The 20098-nt window shown below is 47.3% G+C and overlaps 1 protein-coding gene and 1 pseudogene across 1 annotated transcript; one reads left to right on the top strand and one right to left on the bottom strand.

Moving 5' to 3' along the window:
* Nucleotides 1-981: 981 nt before the first annotated feature.
* On the bottom strand, nucleotides 982-9611 carry LOC115894186 (annotated as a pseudogene).
* Nucleotides 9612-10068: 457 nt separating this feature from the next.
* On the top strand, nucleotides 10069-12211 carry LOC104661470 (cytochrome c oxidase subunit 5B, mitochondrial). Its single transcript, XM_010362109.2, has 4 exons — nucleotides 10069-10227; nucleotides 11105-11178; nucleotides 11358-11457; nucleotides 12013-12211. Exons 1-4 carry the CDS (start codon nucleotides 10125-10127, stop codon nucleotides 12123-12125), a joined length of 390 nt encoding a protein of 129 aa, XP_010360411.1. The 5' UTR covers nucleotides 10069-10124; the 3' UTR covers nucleotides 12126-12211.
* Nucleotides 12212-20098: the final 7887 nt, after the last annotated feature.

Here is a 20098-nt window from a genome sequence, read left to right as displayed (position 1 = left end):
CCCGGCTACTTTTGTATTTTTGGTAGAGACAGGGTTTCTCCATGTTGATCAGTCTGGCCTGGAACTCCTGACCTAGGTGATCTGCCCGCCTTGGCCTCTCAGCCATGCCAATATTAAGAGCCCACACAGGATTGGGGGCTGAGGTCTAACAGGAAATTATTCCTGTACACTGAGTGTATAAAATCAGAACAAACATCTGTGAAGGTAACACTGTTCCAGACACTACTCATGGGCCTAGGAGTCCTTTTGGGGTGAAATGCCTCCCCTGAGGACAGAACTGAGATGCCAGGAGGAGGGATGAATGACTAATGTGTGTCTTCATTATCTTCCTTATATGTCACTTTTTTTTTTTTTCTACTGCAAAGAATACTTTCTTTTATATGTCACTAGCTGTGAATTTTTGTCATGAGTTGTTACATAAATGCTGCCTAGGGCCATTATCCAAATGGCATGACCATTTTGTGTCCACAATTCACTTCTATATTGACAGAATTTTCTCTTTTTTTTTTGAGACAGAGTCTTACTCTGTTGCCCAGGCTTGAGTGCAGTGGCGTGATCTCCGCTCACTGCAACCTCCCCCTCCCAGGTTCAAGCAATTCTCCTGACTCAGCCTCCCTAGTAGCTGGGATTACAAGTGCTCGCCACCATGCCAGGCTAATGTTTGTATTTTTTTATTTTTTTATTTTTGAGATGGAGTCTCGCTCTGTCGCCCAGGCTGGAGTGCAGTGGCGAAATCTCTGCTCACTGCAAGCTCCGCCTCGTGGATTCACGCCATTCTCCTGCCTCAGCCTCCCGAGTAGCTGGGACTACAGGCACCCGCCACCACGCCCAGCTAATTTTTTGTATTTTTAGTAGAGACGGGGTTTCACCGTGTTAGCCAGGATGATCTCCATCTCCTGACCTCGTGATCCGCCTGCCTTGGCCTCCCAAAGTGCTGGGATTACAGGTGTTAGCCACCGCGCCCGGCCTACAGTGAGATTTTTAGGAGACATTTTCCATGTCCACAGCCTATTGTAAATGCTGTACCACTTTCTCTTCTAACTGCTTTCCTTTGCCTGCAAGAGGAGTTCGAATAAAATAAATGTTTTTGCTTGATTTCTTTGATGTCCTGGATTTTCTGTAGTTCTTTATTTTTCTTCAATCTGTTCATTATACATTTAGCTTGGCGTTTCTTTTTTCATTTTAAGTTCTGGAATACATGTGCAGAACATGCAGGTTTGTTACACAGGTATACATGTGCCATGGTGGTTTGATGCATCTACCAACTAGGTAGGTGCATCAATTAGGTATTTATCATAATGCTCTCCCTCCCCTTGCCCCCCACCCCACAACAGGCCCCAGTGTGTAATGTTCCCCTCCCTGTGTCCATGCGTTCTCATTGTTTCATTGTTCAAATCCAACTTATGAGTGAGAACATGTGGTGTTTAGTTTTCTGTTCCTGTGTTAGTTTGCGGAGAGTAATAGCTTCAAGTTTCATCTGTGTCCCTGCAAAGGACATGAACTCATTTTTTTTTTAAGGCTGCCTTTTTTTTTTGACACAGGGTCTGTCTCTCTGGCGCCCAGGCTGGAGTGCAGTGGTGTGATCTCAGCTACCCGCAACCTCTGCCTCCTGGGTTCAAGTGATTCTCCTGCCTCAGCCTCCTGAGTAGCTAGGATTACAGGTGTGTGCCACCACACCCAGCTAATTTTTGTATTTTTAGTAGAGAGGGTTTCACCATGTTGGTCAGGCTGGTCTCGAGCTCCTGACCTCAGGTGATCCACCCACCTCAGCCTCCCAGAGTGCTGCGATTACGGGCGTGAGCCACCGCGTCTGGCCAGCTTGGCATTTCTGTTTAATCTCTTCAGCTCTCTTAATTGCATCAATAGTTTTATTCCATAGGGCTTGCTGGTGTTTGATAGGTTCATTTCTACGTTTTTCAAATTCAAATGAATGATCCACTGTAAGCTCTTTACCAGGAATGTTTTAGTACACTTGACTCTGCAAGAATTGCATCTGTTTTAAAGTTTTTATGACATTTGGATTTTCAAACTCTGAACACATCGTAGTCATTGAGAACAAACATCATGCTGTGGCTAGGGTAGATGGGCCCTAAACAGAAATACCACTTTTGATACACACATTGAACCTTTGTAGGTCCCCACCGACCAAAAGCCAAGTTTGAGAGGAAGTCTTTTTTTTTTTTTTTTTTTTTTTTTTTTGAGATGGAGTCTCTGTCTCCCAGGCTGGAGTGCAGTGGCGCGATCTCGGCTCACTGCAAGCTCTGCCTCCCAAGTTCACGCCATTCTGCTGCCTCAGCCTCCCTAGTAGCTGGGACTACAGGCACCACCACCACGTCCAGCTAGTTTTTTGTATTTTTAGTAGAGATGGGGTTTCACAGTGTTAGGATGGTCTTGATCTCCTGACCTCGTGATCCGCCTTCCTCGGCCTCCCAAAGTGCTGGGATTACAAGCGTGAGCCACTGCGCCTGGGCCCCTTTTTTTTCCTAAAAACAACATGTAGAGAGATGATTTGAGCTCATGCTCTCTGATGTCATTTTTTGGAGAGGAACCTTCTTAAAGGTTCCTTCATTGAATCTTCTGCTCACGGAGCAGGACTGTTGTTGGAGACAAATGTTCATTCAGAGGATATGTTCCAATAGCTCTGCAGATTCATTCACCTATTTCTTGACTGTATACCCAGGTGTTTGTGCTAATCTGTAATGTCTTCCCCTTGGCTTACAAAAAAATAGCATCATGGTCTCCATGCAGTCAGTGGGATTTATGGAGCACTTACTGTGCGCTAAGCCCCATGCCAGGCACTTGGATAAGGAGACGAGTTTGTTCTAGGAGGTCCTTCCCTTGAGGAACTCACACTTAGGAGGAGAAAAAGGTGGACCCACAGGCCCCTATGAGCAGCAGAGGCATCAGAGCCGCTTCCCACGTCTCACTACGACCCTGCAAGGTGAACCTTCCTTGCTTGCTTGATGCTTGATTTTTAAAATTGAGATATAATTCATGTGTATTACCATTCACCCTTTTAAAATGTACAGTTCAGTGGTCTTTATTATGTGCACAAGGTTTTGCATTCAACTCTCAGATGAGAACGCCTATGCCCATCAGCAACCACGCTCCATCCTTCTCCCCCAGGCCTCGGCAACCACGAATCTACTTTGTAGCTCTATGAATTTGCCTATTCTAGACATTTTGTATAAAAGGAGCCGTTTGGCAGGGTGCAGTGGCTCGTGCCTGTAACCCCAACTCTTTGGGAGGCCCAGGCCGGTGGATTGCTTGAGCTCAGGAGTTCAAGATCAGCTTGGGCAACATGGTGAAAGTACAAAATGTAGCTGGGCGTGGTAGTGCATGCCTGTAGTCCCAACTACTTGTGGGGGCTGAGGCAGGAGGATTACTTGAGCCCAGGAAGTTGAGGCTGCAGGATTCCAGCCTGGGCGACAAAGTGAGATCCTATCTCAAATAAAATAATTTTAAAAATATAAAAATAAAAGGAACTCTACAATATGTAGTCTTTTGTGTCTGGCTTCTTTGATATACTGTGATGTTTTTAAGGCTTATCTATGTTGTAGCACATACCAGTACTTCATTCTTTTATGTGGGTGAATAATATTCCATTATATGGCTCTTTCATGTTTTGTTTATTCATCATCAGTTGATAAACCTTTGGGTCATTCCCACCTTTTGGGTATTGTGAATAATGCTGCTATAAATATTTGTGTACAGGTTTCTGTGTGAAGACATTTTCAGTTCTGTCCCTGTATATGCCTAGGAGTGGAATTGCTGGGTTACGTGGTAGATTAATGTTGACCTTTTTTTTTTTTTTTTTTTTTTTTTTTGAGACAGAGTCTCGCTCTGTCTCCCAGGCTGGAGTGCAGTGGCGAGATCTTGGCTTGCTGCAAGCTCCGCCTCCCGGGTTCACACCATTCTCCTGCCTCAGCCTCCCAAGTAGCTGAGACTATAGGCACCTGCCGCCACGCCCGGCTAATTTTTTGTATTTTCAGTAGAGACAGGGTTTCACTGTGTTAGCCAGGATGGTCTCCATCTCCTGACCTCGTGATCTGCCTGCCTCGGCCTCCCGAAGTGCTGGGATTTCAGGCGGGAGCCACCGCGCCCGGCCGATGTTGAACTTTTTAAAGAGCTGCCAAGTTGTTTTCTCAAACAGCCGCGTGATTTTATATTTCTATCAGCAGCGTATGAGGATCTGATTACCCCCATATCTTTGTGAACATATATTATCGTTTGTTTTGTTTTGTGTTTTGAGACAGGGTCTCACTCTGTCCCCCAGGCTGAAGTGCAGTGGCGTGATCATGACTATGGTCCACTATGGCCTCAACCTTCCAGGGCTCAGGTGATCCTCCCACCTCAGCCTCCCAAGTAGCTGTGACCACAGGTGCAGCCACCACACCCAACTAATTTTTGTATTTTTTGTAGAGATAGGGTCTTGCTCAGGTTGGTCTCCAACTCCTGAGTGCAACCCATCTGCCCACCTGAGTCTCTCAAAGTGCTTGGATTATAGGTATAAGCCATGGCACCTGGCGTTATCTGTCTTTTTTATTTTAAAGTGGTATCTTGGTGTGATTTTGATTTGCATTTCTCTGATGATGAATATGTTGACCATATTTCCGTGTGCTTATTGGCCATTTAAAAACTTTTTTTTTTTTTTTCTAAATAGAGATGGCATTTCCCTATGTTGCCCAGACTGGTCTCGAACTCCTGACCTCAAGCAATCCATCTGCCTTGGCCTCCCAAAGTATTGGGATTACAGGCATCAGCCACCATGCCCGACCCTATTGGCCATTTGTATGTCTTCTTTGGAAAAATGCCTATTCAAATACTTTACCAGTTTTGTTTTGTTATTTTATTTTATTTATTTTATTTTATTTTATTTATTTTAATTTAATTTAATTTTTTTTTATTTGAGATGGAGTTTCACTCTTGTTGCCCAGGCTGGAGTGCAATGGCGATCTTGGCTCACCACAACCTCCACCTCCTGGGTTCAAGTGATTCTCCTGCCTCAGACTCACGAGTAGCTGGGATTATAGGCATGCGCCACCATGCCCGACTAATTTTGTATTTTTAGTAGAGACGGGGTTGCTCCATGTTGGTCAGGTTGGTCTGGAACTCTCAACCTCAGGTGAACCGCCTGCCTCAGCCTCCCAAAGCACTGGGATTACAGGCATGAGCCACCACGCCTGGCCCTCTTTTTTTTTTTTTTTTTTTTTTTTTTAAGAGACAAGATCTTGCTCTGTTGCCCGGGCTGGAGTGCAGTGGTACAATCATAGATCATTGTAGTCTCAAATTCCTCAGCTCAAATGATCCTCCTGCCTCAGCCTCCTGAGTACCTTGGACTATAGCCAGGTGGCACCATGCCTGGCTAAATTTTTTTTTTTTTTTGAGACGGAGTTTTGCTCTTGTCGCCCAGGCTGGAGTGCAGTGGCACGATCTCAGCTCACGGCAATCTTGGCCTCCTGGGTTAGAGCGATTCTCCTGCCTCAGCCTCCTGAGTAGCTAGGATTACAGGTGCCTGCCACCACGCCCTGCTAATGTTTTGTATTTTTAGTAGAGACGGAGTTTCGCCATGTTGGGCAGGATGGTCTTGAGCTCCTGACCTCGTGATCTGCCTGCTTGGCCTCCCAAAGTGCTAGGATTACAGGGGTGAGCCACCCGCACCCAGCCAATTTTTAACATTTTGTAGAGATGGGGGTCTCCGTATGTTGTCTTGGCTAGTCTCAAACTCCTGCAGTGTGGTGGTTCATGCTTTGTAATCCTAGCACTTTGGAAGGCAGAGGCAGGAGGACTGCTTGAGGCCAGAAGTTTGACACCAACCTGGGCAACATAGCAAGACTCAGTCTCAACAACAAAAATAATATGAATTAAAAAAAAAAAAAAGACAATGAAACTAAGGCAGAAAGAGGTTAAATAGTGTGCCTGAGTGGTTAAGCCCAATTCACATCCCTGAGGAAGTGCAGGTGATCAGTAAACATCTGAAAAGATGTTCAACTGCCTTAGAGGTCAAGGAGCTGAAATGTAAACACCAACAGCACTAAGGGCACTAATTTTTCTTTCATCCAGTGGGGCTAAATTTGCAAAGGCTTGGTGGTGGGGACTGATCCACACGTGCCCTACTGGTGGGAGCATGAATTGCTCCAAACTTTGGGAAAGCAATCTGGCAGAATATATTATTATTGTTATTATTATTTTGAGGTGGAGTCTTGCTCTGTCGCCCGGGCTGGAGTGCAGTGGCCAGATCTCAGCTCACTGCAAGCTCCGCCTTCCGGGTTTACCCCATTCTCCTGCCTCAGCCTCCGAGCAGCTGGGACTACAGGCGCCCGCCACCTCGCCCGGCTAGTTTTTTGTATTTTTTTAGTAGAGAAGGGGTTTCACCATGTTAGCCAGGATGGTCTCGATCTCCTCACCTCGTGATCCGCCCGTCTTGGCCTCCCAAAATGCTGGGATTACAGGCTTGAGCCACTGCGCCCAGCCAGAATGTATTATTAAAATGTTTATCACATACACCCTTAACCCTACTCCTCAGAAACAAAACCTCTGGAATATAAAGTTATATGTACAAAGATGTGCACTGCAGCATTCTATGAGAGGCAAAAAATTAGAAGCTTTCTGAATATTTATCAAGGGAGAACGGCTGGGTACATTACAGTACATTCACAGTAGGGAATATTCTGCAGCCATCACATAAGCTAAGATCTAGATGTACTGATCTGGAAGGATATCTACAAAATATGTATTTTTGAGGCGGAGTCTTGCTCTGTCACCCAGGCTGGAGTGCAATGATGTGATCTTGGCTCACTGCAACCTCTGCCTCCCGGGTGCAAGTGATTCTCCTGCCTCAGACTCCCGCGTAGCTGGAACTACAGGCGCCCACCACCGCTCCTGGCTAATTTTTGTATTTTTAGTAGAGACGGGGTTTTGCCATGTTGGTCAAGCTGGTTTTGAACTCCTGACCTCAGGTGATCCGCCCGCCTCAGCCTCCCAAAGTGCTAGGATTACTGGTGTGAACCACTGCACTCGGCCTATTAAATTTTTTTTTTTTTTGAGACGGAGTCTCGCTCTGTCGCCTGGGCTGGAGTGCAGTGGCCGGATCTCAGCTCACTGTAAGCTCCGCCTCCCGGGTTCACGCCATTCTCCTGCCTCAGCCTCCCGAGTAGCTGGCACTACAGGCGCCCGCCACCTTGCCCGGCTAGGTTTTGTTTTTGTATTTTTTAGTAGAGACGGGGTTTCACCGTGTTAGCCAGGATGGTCTTGATCTCCTGACCTCGTGATCCGCCCGTCTCGACCTCCCAAAGTGCTGGGATTACGGGCTTGAGTCACCGCGCCCGGCCTAAATATTTTTTAATGAAAGAAACAACTTACTAATACTTTGTATAGTAGTTATGTGTTTTCATGTTTTATATTCATATACAGTGATGCTCAATGGGAATTTTGCAAATCCAGGGGCCATGTGGCAATGGCTGAGGGATATTTTTGGGTTATCATGTCAGGGAAGTGCTAATGACATAGGTTTTTTTTTGTTTTGTTGTTTTTTTGAGATGGAGTCTAGCTCTGTCGCCAAGGCTGGAGTGCAGTGGCACGATCTCAGCTTACTGCAAGCTCCGCCCCCCGGGTTCATGCCATTCTCATGCCTCAGCCTCCCAAGTAGCTGGGACTACAGGCGCCCACCACCATGCCCGGCTTATTTTTTTGTATTTTTAGTAGAGACGGGGGGTTTCGCCATGTTAGCCAGATGGTCTCGATCTCCTGACCTCATGATCCGCCCGCCTCGGCCTCCCAAAGTGCTGGGATTACAGGCATGAGGCACCGCGCCTAGCTGACATAGGGTTAAATCCTACAATGCACAACCTCCCTCAAAGAATTATCAACCCAAGATGTCAGTTGTGCTGAAGTTGAGAAACCCTGGCATAGGGAAAGGAAAAAAAGAATAAACACCAAACTGCTAGCTTTTCCTTAGATATCTGTGCTGTTTGACTTACAATGTACATTTATTTTGACAACTAAAAAGTATCCTATAAAAATAATAGTTTATTGAGCTGGTAAAGACAATGATGGAGCAGAGGTGGCAGACCATTCCCCAAGCCAACTGTTTCCAAAGGAGACCTGAGGGACTGGGTGTGAGTGAAGAGTGGTGGGAGGTGGAAGCAGCAGGGGATGAGCGGGGATATCAGGGGAGCCTGGCCCTGACCTTGGAGCTCACTCACACAATTTAAATAATCCCAGAGTGAGGCTGAGGTTTTCCTGAGTTGGATGAGGGCCTGCAAAAATTTCCTATTATTAGGCAAGCCTACTACGAGAATGAGAAGCCTAAACTCAATTTCCATTTTATAGCCTGGAGTAAACCATTTCTGGTCAGACAGCAGGGAATCATAACATACCAGCTGAATATTGCACTGGTTTGCTGAGGGGCAAGTTAGGTGTTCCTTAGGAAAGGGTTTTGTGGTCAATTAAGAAGGGAAACTCTGGCTTAAACTGCAGGTAAATTAAGTAAGAGGTCTTTGCTGCAAGCCTAATCAGAGCCTTTATTATGCTAGCATCCATCTCCAAAAGGGTGGTCATCAAATGCAGGACCTCCCTGTCTCGACCAAGTCCTTTTTCTTCAGATGATATCTTGAGACTTGGATGGCATGGAATACACGCTGGGAAATACTAACCTAGTTGAACGACAGTTTTACTGATGTAGAAATGGTGGTCCAAAGGATAAAAAGTGGCTGAACTAGCTACTTTCCAGACCAATGCTTTTTTCTCCTGCCAAACACCTAAACCACAGTTGCAAATTATAGATCCTTGGGGAACATTCCTCAGAATTTTTCCCCAATTCAGTTTGGAGGGGTTGCAGTGGAGGTGAGGGAGAAGGGAGTAACAGTGAAGCCATTCAAAGCAAAAACCATCTTTAAAGAAATTTAAATACAGGTTGTAACCTTAGAATACAGGTTTTTTTTTTTTTTTAATTGGTGGAGGGGTCACCCAGGAAGACCAGACGTGCTCCTGTGAAGCAATGCTCCACCACATCCTTTTGAAAATATCATAGCCTGCATGAGACAGGTGGGAGCACCTGAGCCTTCAATTCTCCCCAAGTTGCCTCCAGAGGATCTCACTGGGCCAGGAGAAGCCCTATAAACTGGTTTTGTATATTTTATCCAAGTAGTAAATTTACTAAAATTCCTGGATCCTACTATATACCAGACCTCTGCAAGGCATTGGAGATTCAATGATGAGCATAATTCCCACTCGAACGGGATTTTTCTATCTGGTAAGGAAACTCAAATACCGCATGCAGCCGGCCTGTCACAGGGCTATACTGACTAAAGCTCACCCTAAGAAATTTGCACATCTTAGCCTGGCGGCAACAGCAAGCTATGGACGGACGACGTATTCCGTTTCAAACAAGGAACTCCAGTCACAGCAGGCTCTGACTCCATTTCCTATTATCAAATCCTGCTCCTCCTCCCTTAGGCACCTCGAAGAAGAGTGGCCACTTACTCCACATCAGCAGGGCCTTGGTCCTGGTAGGGGGTCCCGCCGCCGGCCCTGTCCTCCTCCCCAGGCCGGGACCTCCGCGCCTCCCACACACAGTACAACTCTAACAGGAAAGTGGGCCAGGACTGCATGTAGCTCCCGTCCAATGCGACAGGCTCGCGACGGCTCACTCACTGCCACGAGAACTAGCCCTGCCACTAACCAGCCTAGTAAGGAACGCAGCGATCTTTAGGAGCCCACTTCTAAATTCAAATCATTTGGGTTTCAGTAAGTCTCCTGACAGACGGGGACTTAATGACTTCCATCAGCAGCCTCCATGTTTGCAGAACACGGACTACCGGGCCAGACACGTAGGAACTCCAATGTGGTTCAGCCGTTTGAGCTCCAGGGACCAAAACGACTTTCCCACCTCCCAGCTTTACTAAAGAGCAAACCCGCCTCCAAGCCTCAGCCACTGCGCGATGCAGGAAGAGGCAGAGCTGGGCATGCGCAGCTTCCGTCCCCGCCACAGTCGTGGGAGTGGGCGGGCTCGAGGACGGGGAGGAAGCGGAAAGCTGACCGGTAGGAGAAAGAAGCCCGCCCCCGGAAGTTCTGCCTGTCTCCACAGCTTGTTCCCGGAACTGCTGCTGCTAGTCGAGGACGCGATGGCTTCAAGGTTACTTCGCGGAGCTGGAGCGCTGGCCGCGCAGGCCCTGAGGGTTCGCGGCCCCAGTGGCGTGGCCGCGGTGCGCTCCATGGCATCTGGAGGTACTCGGTTCGCCGGGCGTGCCAGGGACCAGACTGTTGCCCTCCCAGGGTGGTCCCAGGGCGGCCAAGCGGGGCTTGCCTTGCAGCTTCTCGAGGTCCCAGTGGCCGCTTACGGCCCCGAGTGCCTCAGGTTCTGCAGGCATCTCCCTGTAATTCTGGACCGCTGCTCCTGCCGCCCCCCGAACTGACTCCGCTGCGAAAGTATCCTTAACAGAGGTGCCGGGTGACCTTGGGAGGGACCGGGACTGCCACCGGGATGGGGAGGGGTCTGGCCGCCCTTCAAACCTGCGCCCACCTCAAGCCGAGTGGGTTCAACATGCCTTTAGACAAATGTCGACAAATTGGCCTCGGTGGTTGGAGAAAGAAAAGCTCCTAGGCCGGGCACGGTGGCTCACAACTGTAATCCCAGCACTTTGGGAGACTGAGGCGGGCAGATCACCTGAGGTCAGGAGTTCAAGACCAGCCTGGCCAACATGGTGAAACCCCGTTTTTACTAAAAATACAAAAATTAGCCGGGCGTGGCGGCGCGCGCCTGTAATCCCAGCTACTCGGGAGGCTAAGGCAGGAGAATCGCTTAAACCCGGGAGGCGGAGGTTCCAGTGAGCCAATATGGCGCCATTGCACTCCAGCCTGAGCAACAAGCGCAAAACTCCGTATCAAAAAAACAAAAACAAAACTCCCCCCAGTGCTGTCGCTTGTGTGGATCGAGACTTGGTGGTTCTTAGGGGACCATGGATATGAGTAGCCTTTAGGAGCTTGTGAACCCACTAAAACTTACATAGAAGTTTCAGGGCGACATTTTCCTTGATCATTTCTGTTTGTAATTTTTCTGTCAGTCATTTCGGTCAGCGTCATAATTCACGTATCTTCTTTTTAGGTGGTGTTCCCACCGATGACGAGCAGGCGACTGGGTTGGAGAGGGAGATCATGCTGGCTGCAAGGAAGGGACTGGTGAGGAGAAACTCCCTTCTGTGTCTTCTGTGGAACTTACGGCCTTGGATGTGTTCATAGTAGTCTCCTCTCTGGGAGTATTTGATCCAGGAAACTTGGCTTGTAGGAACAGTCCCCTGAGCTTCTGGAAGGTAGGGCTTGTTTGGCATAATGGTTCAATTCTTGTTTTTTTTTTTCAGGACCCATACAATGTACTGGCCCCAAAGGGAACTTCAGGCACCAAGGAAGACCCTAATTTAGTCCCCTCCATCACCAACAAGAGAATAGTGGGCTGCATCTGTAAGTACCTCACCTCTATTTTTTATCCACTTGCTTAATATATCCTACAATACAGGAGTCTGTAAGCTGCCTCAGATCTTCAGTGTGTGAGTGCATGTTGGTAAGTTTCTGTAAGGGTCTTGACCCTCTCAAGCCTCATTATGCCTGAGAGTTCATCCTTACTGGAAGGAAGCGCGGCACAGCAGTAAGACTGCTCACTGGGATTGCGGCATGAAGGAGTACCCACCCAGCAAATATTTATTGTTGTACTGCTTCTATGCCAGGCATCATTTTAGACACTAGGAATACATACCAGAACGGACCCTGCTTTGCATTCTGCATAGGCAAGGGAATTGTTAGAATTTACAGTGACCCTAATACAAGGTCAGTTTACTCATAGGTGAACTCAGAGCCTCAATTTCTTCATCTGAAGAATGAGAGGAGGGCTTGAACTGATCTCTTAAGATGTCAACCGTAGGCTGCTTATGTATCAGAGTTGTCTGAGGAAAAGAAATTCATATTGAAAGGCTCCCTTTTTAGGCTGGATGACCCTCAACCACCTTTTTTCCCTTTTAGGTGAAGAGGACAATACCAGCGTCGTCTGGTTTTGGCTGCATGAAGGCGAGGCCCAGCGATGCCCCCGCTGTGGAGCCCATTACAAGCTGGTGCCCCACCAGCTGGCACACTGAGCGCCTGCACTAAGTTACTCAAAATGTGCTGTAAAGTTTCTTCTTTCCAGTAAAGACTAGCTGTTGCATTGGCTCCTTCTCCCATAGATGGCTGGTCTTACTTCTTTCCTGTATTCTTTGGGAGTCATGGAATATTCTTATTTTGGGCATAGCTATCTGTTAATACTAGCTTGTCATCCACTTAGTGCTTAATGAAAGTGTGTAACCAGTGTATAGTGCTTAGATTAATAATAAGAATAGATTGACAACCCGTAACGCAATGAATGGGACCACCTGGTATGAGAGAAGGGGGCGGGCTGAGGAGTCAGGCTGACTGGACTTCAAATATTGGCTCCATCATTTGGCTCTATCCCTGTAGACATGTTCTCAGGGGTCAAGTACAACTACAAAAAGGTAAATACCTTGTGAGGTACTTAATATGTAAAGAGCTGAGTGGATAGTGGGGCCTCACAGTATCGTCATAGAGACAGGGTGGCCTTGTGAAGAGAGTTTTGGGGATTTGGAAGTCTTGAGGGACCCAGGTGCAAAGTAAGAATTCATGGGGATACCAGCAGCAAAATTCAGAATATGGAATGATTTCAGAAATTACTGACCATGTTTCTTCAAATAAACTGGAAGGAGTCGGGGGGAAAAGGTAGGGAGATCACGTGGAGAAACAGATAAGGGAGAGACCAGTCAGCAGCATGCACGCCTTGTTCAGATCTTGATTTGGAAACAATTATAAAGGAAAAAAATTGAGAAGAATTTGAACTCTGGACATTTGATATGTAGACATTTACTATACTTTCAGGTATTTATGTAGTTTTTTTTTTTTTTTTTTTTTCCATGCTTGAGATACGCATGGGAATAAGGGAGGGGAGAAATGCCAAAAAAGCCCACTTCAGCTACTTCATACCTGTGACACCTTGGGACAAGTTAAAATCTCAAAAACCTCTTATCTACAAAATAGAAATACCTTTTCATTTTGTGTGGAGATTAGCCAGAGGTGGCTTCAGTTTCTATCTTCACAAAATTAGTCCAAACTAGGTATTTCAGTGGGAGCTGATAGTCAGAGAAAAGCCCGTTCCCCTCATCTTGCCCATCCTGAAGGTGTAGTCAGAGCTATTGCGTCCATCCTTGTTGTTCATGACCTGTTTCCAGGAAATGCCCAAGCACTGATCTGCCATTTGAGGCCCTTTCCTCTGGGAAGGGGAGCTGTCAGATAACCCCCAGTGAGATCTAACCCCTACACGCCCATGAGATTAGTCTGCTGTCACTAAGCCCTCCTGTGTGGCTGGCCTGCCTTTCCCTTTCCACATCTCTTCGAACTCAAACTCTGCTGAGGGGGACTTTTGACTCCACATCATTAATCCAATCTGTTTTCTCCCTCCCTCATCCCCAAGTCTTTGCTTTGCTTTTTTTTTTTTTTTTTTTTGAGACGGAGTCTCGCTCTGTCTCCCAGGCTGGAGTGCAGTGGCGCGATCTCGGCTCACTGCAAGCTCCGCCTCCCGGGTTCCCGCTATTCTCCCGCCTCAGCCTCCTGAGTAGCTGGGACTACAGGCGCCCGCCACCACGCCCGGCTAATTTTTTTGTATTTTTTAGTAGAGACGGGGTTTCACCGTGGTCTCGATCTCCTGACTTTGTGATGCATCCACCTCGGCCTCCCAAAGTGCTGGGATTACAGGCATGAGCCACCGTGCCCGGCCTGCTTTTCTTTCGAAAAATTTAACCAATTTACTTGTAAAGAAAAATGGGCTGGGCATGGCGGCTCATGCCTATAACCCCAACACTCTGGGAGGCTGAGGTGGAAGGACCACTTGAACCCAGGAGGTCGAGGCTTCAGTGAGCCATGACCATGCCACTGCACTCCAGCCTGGGTAACAAAGCGAGACCCTGTCTCAAACCAAAAAAACAAGCGGAAAGAAAAATCTCCAGTACATTTGCAGACAGTGGCAGGCAGAATAATGATCCCTCAAAGATGTCCACATCATAAATCCCTAGAATCTGAATATGTTAGGTCACATAGCAAGAAGGAGTAGAGACCGCAGATGGAATTCAGGTTGTTAATCAGCTGATCTTAGAATAGTGACTCCCAGATTATCCAGGTGGATCCAAAAAGCACAAAAGTGGCAGAAGAGAATCAGAGACGTGACTCAGAATGGTCGGAGAAATGCAATGTTGGTGGCTTTGAAGATGGAGGAAGGGGCCCACGAGTCAAGGAAGGCAAATAGCCTCTAAAAGCTGGGAAGGGCAAGGAAATGATACTCGAGTCTTCAGGAAGGAGCGAAGCCCTGCTGACACTTTGACTTCAGCCTAGTGAGACCCACATTAGACTTAGGAACAGTAAGATAATAAACTTGTGTTATTGGCCAGGCATGGTGGCTCAAGCCTGTAATCCCAGCACTTTGGGAGGCCGAGACAGGCGGATCACAAGGTCAGGAGATTGAGACCATCCTGGCTAACATGGTGAAACCCCGTCTATACTAAAAAATACAAAAAAAAAACCAGCCGGGTGAGTTGGCGGGCGCCTGTAGTCCCAGCTACTCGGGAGGCTGAGGCAGGAGAATGGGGTACACCTGGGAGGCGGAGCTTGCAGTGAGCTGAGATCCGGCCACTGCACTCCAGCCTGGCTGACAGAGCGAGACTCCATCTCAAAAAAAAAAAAAAAAAGTGTTAATTTTAAGCCACTAAGTTTGTGAAAATTTTCTATGGCACCAATAGGAAAAGAATACACAGATGAATAAATCCAATCCCTGAGTCAGTGGGTCTCATATTTAGCACACTTTAGAATCACCTGGGGATCTTTTACAACTCCCAGTGCCCAGGCCACACCCAGACATTGGAGTAGGACCCAAGCATCAGAAGTTTAAAGTTCCACAGGTGCTTCCGACAGCAAGGCTGAGAACTGCTTTAGGCTAACCATATGGAGTAGCTCGCTGCCTTGCCTCATGGTAACTGGGAGCCCTAGTGGTAGGGGGTAATGTTCCCCACTGGGAGGACAAAACTTTCGCTTTTGGGTAAAAGAGGGCTCTATTTGAACCTCTGGCCACTTAGCAGCTTAAACTGGATGCCATCTCCACTCACCAAGGAAGAATATAGGCCTCACTCTTTTTTTTTTTTTTTTTTTTTTGAGACGGAGTCTTGCTCTGTCGCTCAGGCTGGAGTGCGGTGGCCGGATCTCGGCTCACTGCAAGCTCCGCCTCCTGGGTTTACGCCATTCTCCTGCCTCACCCTCCCAAGTAGCTGGGACTACAGGCGCTCGCCACCTCTCCCGGCTAGTTTTTTTGTATGTTTTAGTAGAGACGGGGTTTCACCGTGTTAGCCAGGATGGTCTCGATCTCCTGACCTCGTGATCCGCCTGCCTCGGCCTCCCAAAGTGCTGGGATTACAGGCTTGAGCCACCGCGCCCGGCCAGGCCTCACTCTTAACTGTATTAAACTCTCCAAGTACACAATGAGGAACTTTTTCCCAGGGCCATTTGAAAGTAAGGTGCTCTGATGCCCCATCACACGCACGTGTATTTCTTACGAAGACATTCTCTTGATACCCACAACATGACCATCAAAATCAGGAAAGTACGATTTGTATATTTCTACCATCTAATCTTCAGAGTCATTCAAGTTTTGCTAAGAGTTCCAATAATGTCTTCTATAGCAAAAGGACTCTGCTCAGAATCACGCGTTGCCCTTAGTTGTTCCATCTGGAACAGTTCCTGTCTTTCCTTGACTATCCTGACTTTGACACTTTGAGAATTATACCAACAACTTGGGTTTGTCTGTTTCACACTGGATTCAGGTTACGCATCATGGGCAAGGGATGCTGCACCCTTCCGGGGAGGCACGTGATGCCGACTTGTCCACTGCTGAGGAGGTTCACTTCCGTCACTGGATGAAGCTCATGTCTCAAACTTCTCCACTGTGAAGTTGCTCTTTATTATCTTATGAGGCAATAACTTTGAACTTATCAGCAGTATGGATTCATGCTTTCTTATTGTATTCACTGGATTATAATCCATGGCTATCATTATTTTTTGGTGTTTAGTTTGTTCCAAATTTGGCCAGTGGGAACCTCTTCAAGCTGGCTCCTGTGGCCTTTTGACATGCCCCTATCATTCTTTGAGCATTTCGGTGTTTTTTTTTTGTTTGTTTTGTTTTGTTTTTTTTTTTTGAGACAGAGTCTCGCTCTGTCACCCAGGCTGGAGTGCAGAAGCACAATCTCGGCTCACTGCAAGCTCCATCTCCTAGGTTCACGCCATTCTCCTGCCTCAGCCTCCGGAGTAGCTGGGACTACAGGCGCCCACCACCACACCTGGCTTATTTTTTGTATTTTTAGTAGAGACGGGGTTTCACCGTGTTAGCCAGGATGGTCTCCATCTCCTGACCTCATGATCTGCCCGCCTCAGCCTCCCGAAGTGCTGGGATTACAGGCATGAGCCATCGTGCCCAGCCTCTTTGAGCATTTCTTTTTATTTTCTAGAATAAAATGTTCCAGGCTCATCTTCCAGGCTGTGAATAAACCCGTGAGGAAGTTGCTATTATTACCATCCCCATAATAGATATGGGGAAGCCTGGGGACAGCTCTGGAATACACAGCTAGCAATTTCTTGTGGCAAGATTGTGAACCCAGACCATAGCTCCAGACCCTGAGCTCTTTTTCCCCCACCCCAACTTTTAAATTTTTATTTATTTTTGAAACAGGGTTTCTGTCGCCCAGGCTGGAGTGCAGTGGTGTGTTCATAGCTCACTGCAACCTTGAAATTCTGGGCTCAAGCAATCCTGCTGCCTCAGCCTCCCAAAGTGCTGGGATTACAGGCATGCACCACCACACCCAGCCCAATTTTCTATTGTAAAATAATTTTAGAGAAAAATTGCAAAAAATAGTACAGAGTTCCTACTTCCCCTTCATTCAGTTTTCCTTAACGTTAACATCTGGCACTACCATAGCATAATGATTGAAACCAGGAAATTAACACTGAGGCAGTACTGTGGACTAACCAGCAGACCTTATCGGGATTTTGCTGGCTTTCCTGGTAAGGTCTTTTTTCCAACCCCAGGATCTCACATTGCACTTGGTCTTTCCTTGTCCCCATGACCTGCCACTTGTGAACAAGACAACTCTCTATTCATTTGTAGACTGCCCTCACTTTTGGTTTGCCTGGTGCTTGCTCCTGGTTAGATTGAGGTGTTGTGAGAATACCACAGGCAAAATCAGGCCCCTCTTAGTGCATCATCAAGAGACAATGACTTATGGCCAGGCCTGGTGGCTCACGCCTGTAATCCCAGCACTTTTGGAGGCTGAGTCAGGCAGATAACTTAAGGTCAGGAGTTCGAGACGAGCCTGACCAACATGGTGAAACCCCATCTACTAAAAATACAAAAATTAGCCGGGTTCAGTGGCGAGCGCCTGTAATCCCGGATACTTGGGAGGCTGAGGCAGGAGGATCACTTGAACCCAGGAGGTGAAGGTTGCAGTGAGCTGAGATCTCACCACTGCACTCCAGTCTGGGCAATAGAGAGAAAGTCCATCTCAAAAAAGCAAAGAAAAAAGAAGCCAGGCGCGGTGGCTCAAGCCTGTAATCCCAGCACTTTGGGAGGCCGAGACGGGCGGATCACGAGGTCAGGAGATCAACACCATCCTGGCTAACACGGTGAAACCCCGTCTCTACTAAAAAATACAAAAATCTAGCCGGGCGAGGTGGCGGGCGCCTGTAGTCCCAGCTACTCCGGAGCCTGAGGCAGGAGAATGGCGTAAACCCGGGAGGTGGAGCTTGTAGTGAGCTGAGATCCGGCCACTGCACTCCAGCCCCGGCGACAGAGCGAGACTCCGTCTCAAAAAAAAAAAAAAAAAGAAGAAGAAAAAGAAAAAAGAGACAATGACTTATGGCCAGGCTCAGTGGCTCATGCCTGTAATCCCAGTGCTTTGGGAGGCTGAGGCAGGTGGTGTACTTGAAGCCAGGAGTTCAAGACTCACCAGGGCAATACAGTGAGACCCCCCTCTCTCTACAAAAAAATAAGAACTAGTGGGGTGTGGTGGTGCATGCCTGTAGCCCCAGCAACTTGGAGGCTGAGGCAGGAGGATCCCTCGAGCCCAGGAGATGGAGGCTGCAGTGAGCCGTGATCATGCCACCACATTCCACTCCAGCCTCCTAAACAGAGTGAGATCCTGTCTCTAAAAACAAACCAAAAGAGACAATGACTTATTACTGGAGATGTATACTCTGATTATTTGGTTAAGGTAGCATCAACATTTCTCCACCATAAAGTTACTATTTCTCCTTTTGTAATTAATAAGTATCTTGTAGAGGGATAGAGACAACACAAATGTCTTTACTTTTGCCCGCTGATTTTTGTCTCCATTCTTACCTGCAACAATGATCACTGTGGTGTTTCCTCAATGGTGACTTTCTTTTTCCACAATTCCTTTGACATCAACTGGAGTTCTACCATAAGTGAGAGCCATCCCTTCTTCCCCATGTATACATTCAGTTACTTATTTGCATGAGTATGACTCACATATTATGCCATGGCTTATCATCCGTTACAGATTTGAGCATTGGGTGCTCCTTCTAATTGGTTCTTGTGTCCTTTAGACAAGCCCTTCCCTTTTTCACTTACTTACTTTATGGTACCATAGAATATTCCAAGCTCATCTATTATTTTCCCTGTTCCAGGGAATTGTCCCAGGGGAAATGTAATGTCCCCACTAGGAGGACCAAACTTTTGCTCTTGGGTGGAAGTGGCTTCTATTTGAGCTTAGCTTAGAAAATGGAGCCCATCGGCCAGGTGCAGTGGCTCATGCCTGTAATCCCAGCACTTTGGGAGGCCAAGGTGGGTGGATCACAAGGTCTGGAGATCGAGACCATTTGGCTAACACGGTGAAACCCCGTCTCCACAAAAAAAAAAAAGAAAAAAATTAGCTGGGCGAGGTGGCGGGCGCCTGTAGTCCCAGCTACTCGGGAGGCTGAGGCAGGACAATGCTGTGAACCCAGGAGGCGGAGCTTGCAGTGAGCCAAGATCACGCCACTGCACTCCAGCCTGGGGAGACACAGCGAGAAGACTCCATCTCAAAAAAAAAAAAAAAAGAAAGAAAGAAAATGGAGCCCATTGGCTGTGTGCAGTGGCTCATGCCTGTAACCCTGTAATACCAGCACTTTGGGAGGCTGAGGCAGGTGGATCACGAGGTCAGCAGATAGAGACCATCCTGGCTAACATGGTGAAACCCCATCTCTACTAAAAATACAAAAAAAATTAGCTGGGCGTGGCAGCGGGTGCCTGTAGTCCCAGCTACTTGGGAGGCTGAGCCAGGAGAATGGTGTGAACCCAGGAGGCGGAGCTTGTAGTGAGCCGAGATGGCGCCACTGCACTCCAGCCTGGGCGACAGAGTGAGACTCGGTCTCAAAAAAAAAAAAAAAAAAAAAAAAAAGGAAAATGGAGCCCATCTTCCCTCACCAAGAAAGAACATAGTTCTCACACTAATGGTATTAAACTATTTACAAGTACAGAATAAAGAACTTTTTCCTAGCATGGTATTTAGAAACCAAGATCTGGACACTGTATGTGCTCATAGCTATTGCACTGCTTCCAGACCTTCCCAGCAGACAGGGCTAGGAAATGCATGTATATGTTCTAATGCTGGCTCTCATACACAGATGTGTTTATTTCAGTATCTATCTGTATGTATATTAAAACCATGAGTTCATACTACTTCCAACTCTAATCCCACACAGGCTTCATTCCAGCTGTACTACCTTCCTCCTCTGTAGCTTTTTCCAACAGTGAGAAGCTAGCAGAATCTGAGCACTTTAACCTGCCAGAAGAGGGGGTACAGAGGATGGCACTTTGCCTTAAAGGACAAGATTTTGACAGGCACAAGCGAAGGTCATTCCCATGGAGAGAACAGCATGCCTGGAGGCTAGCAGGCAAAGGATATGAGGGGTAAGCCTAAAACAGGGAAGGAACAGGTCTCAAGGGGCCTGAGTCAAATGAAGGTGGTTT

This window comes from Rhinopithecus roxellana, chromosome 17 (genome assembly GCF_007565055.1).
Source record: "Rhinopithecus roxellana isolate Shanxi Qingling chromosome 17, ASM756505v1, whole genome shotgun sequence".
Lineage (NCBI taxonomy): Eukaryota > Metazoa > Chordata > Mammalia > Primates > Cercopithecidae > Rhinopithecus > Rhinopithecus roxellana.
This window is presented reverse-complemented; position numbering and strand designations above follow the sequence as displayed.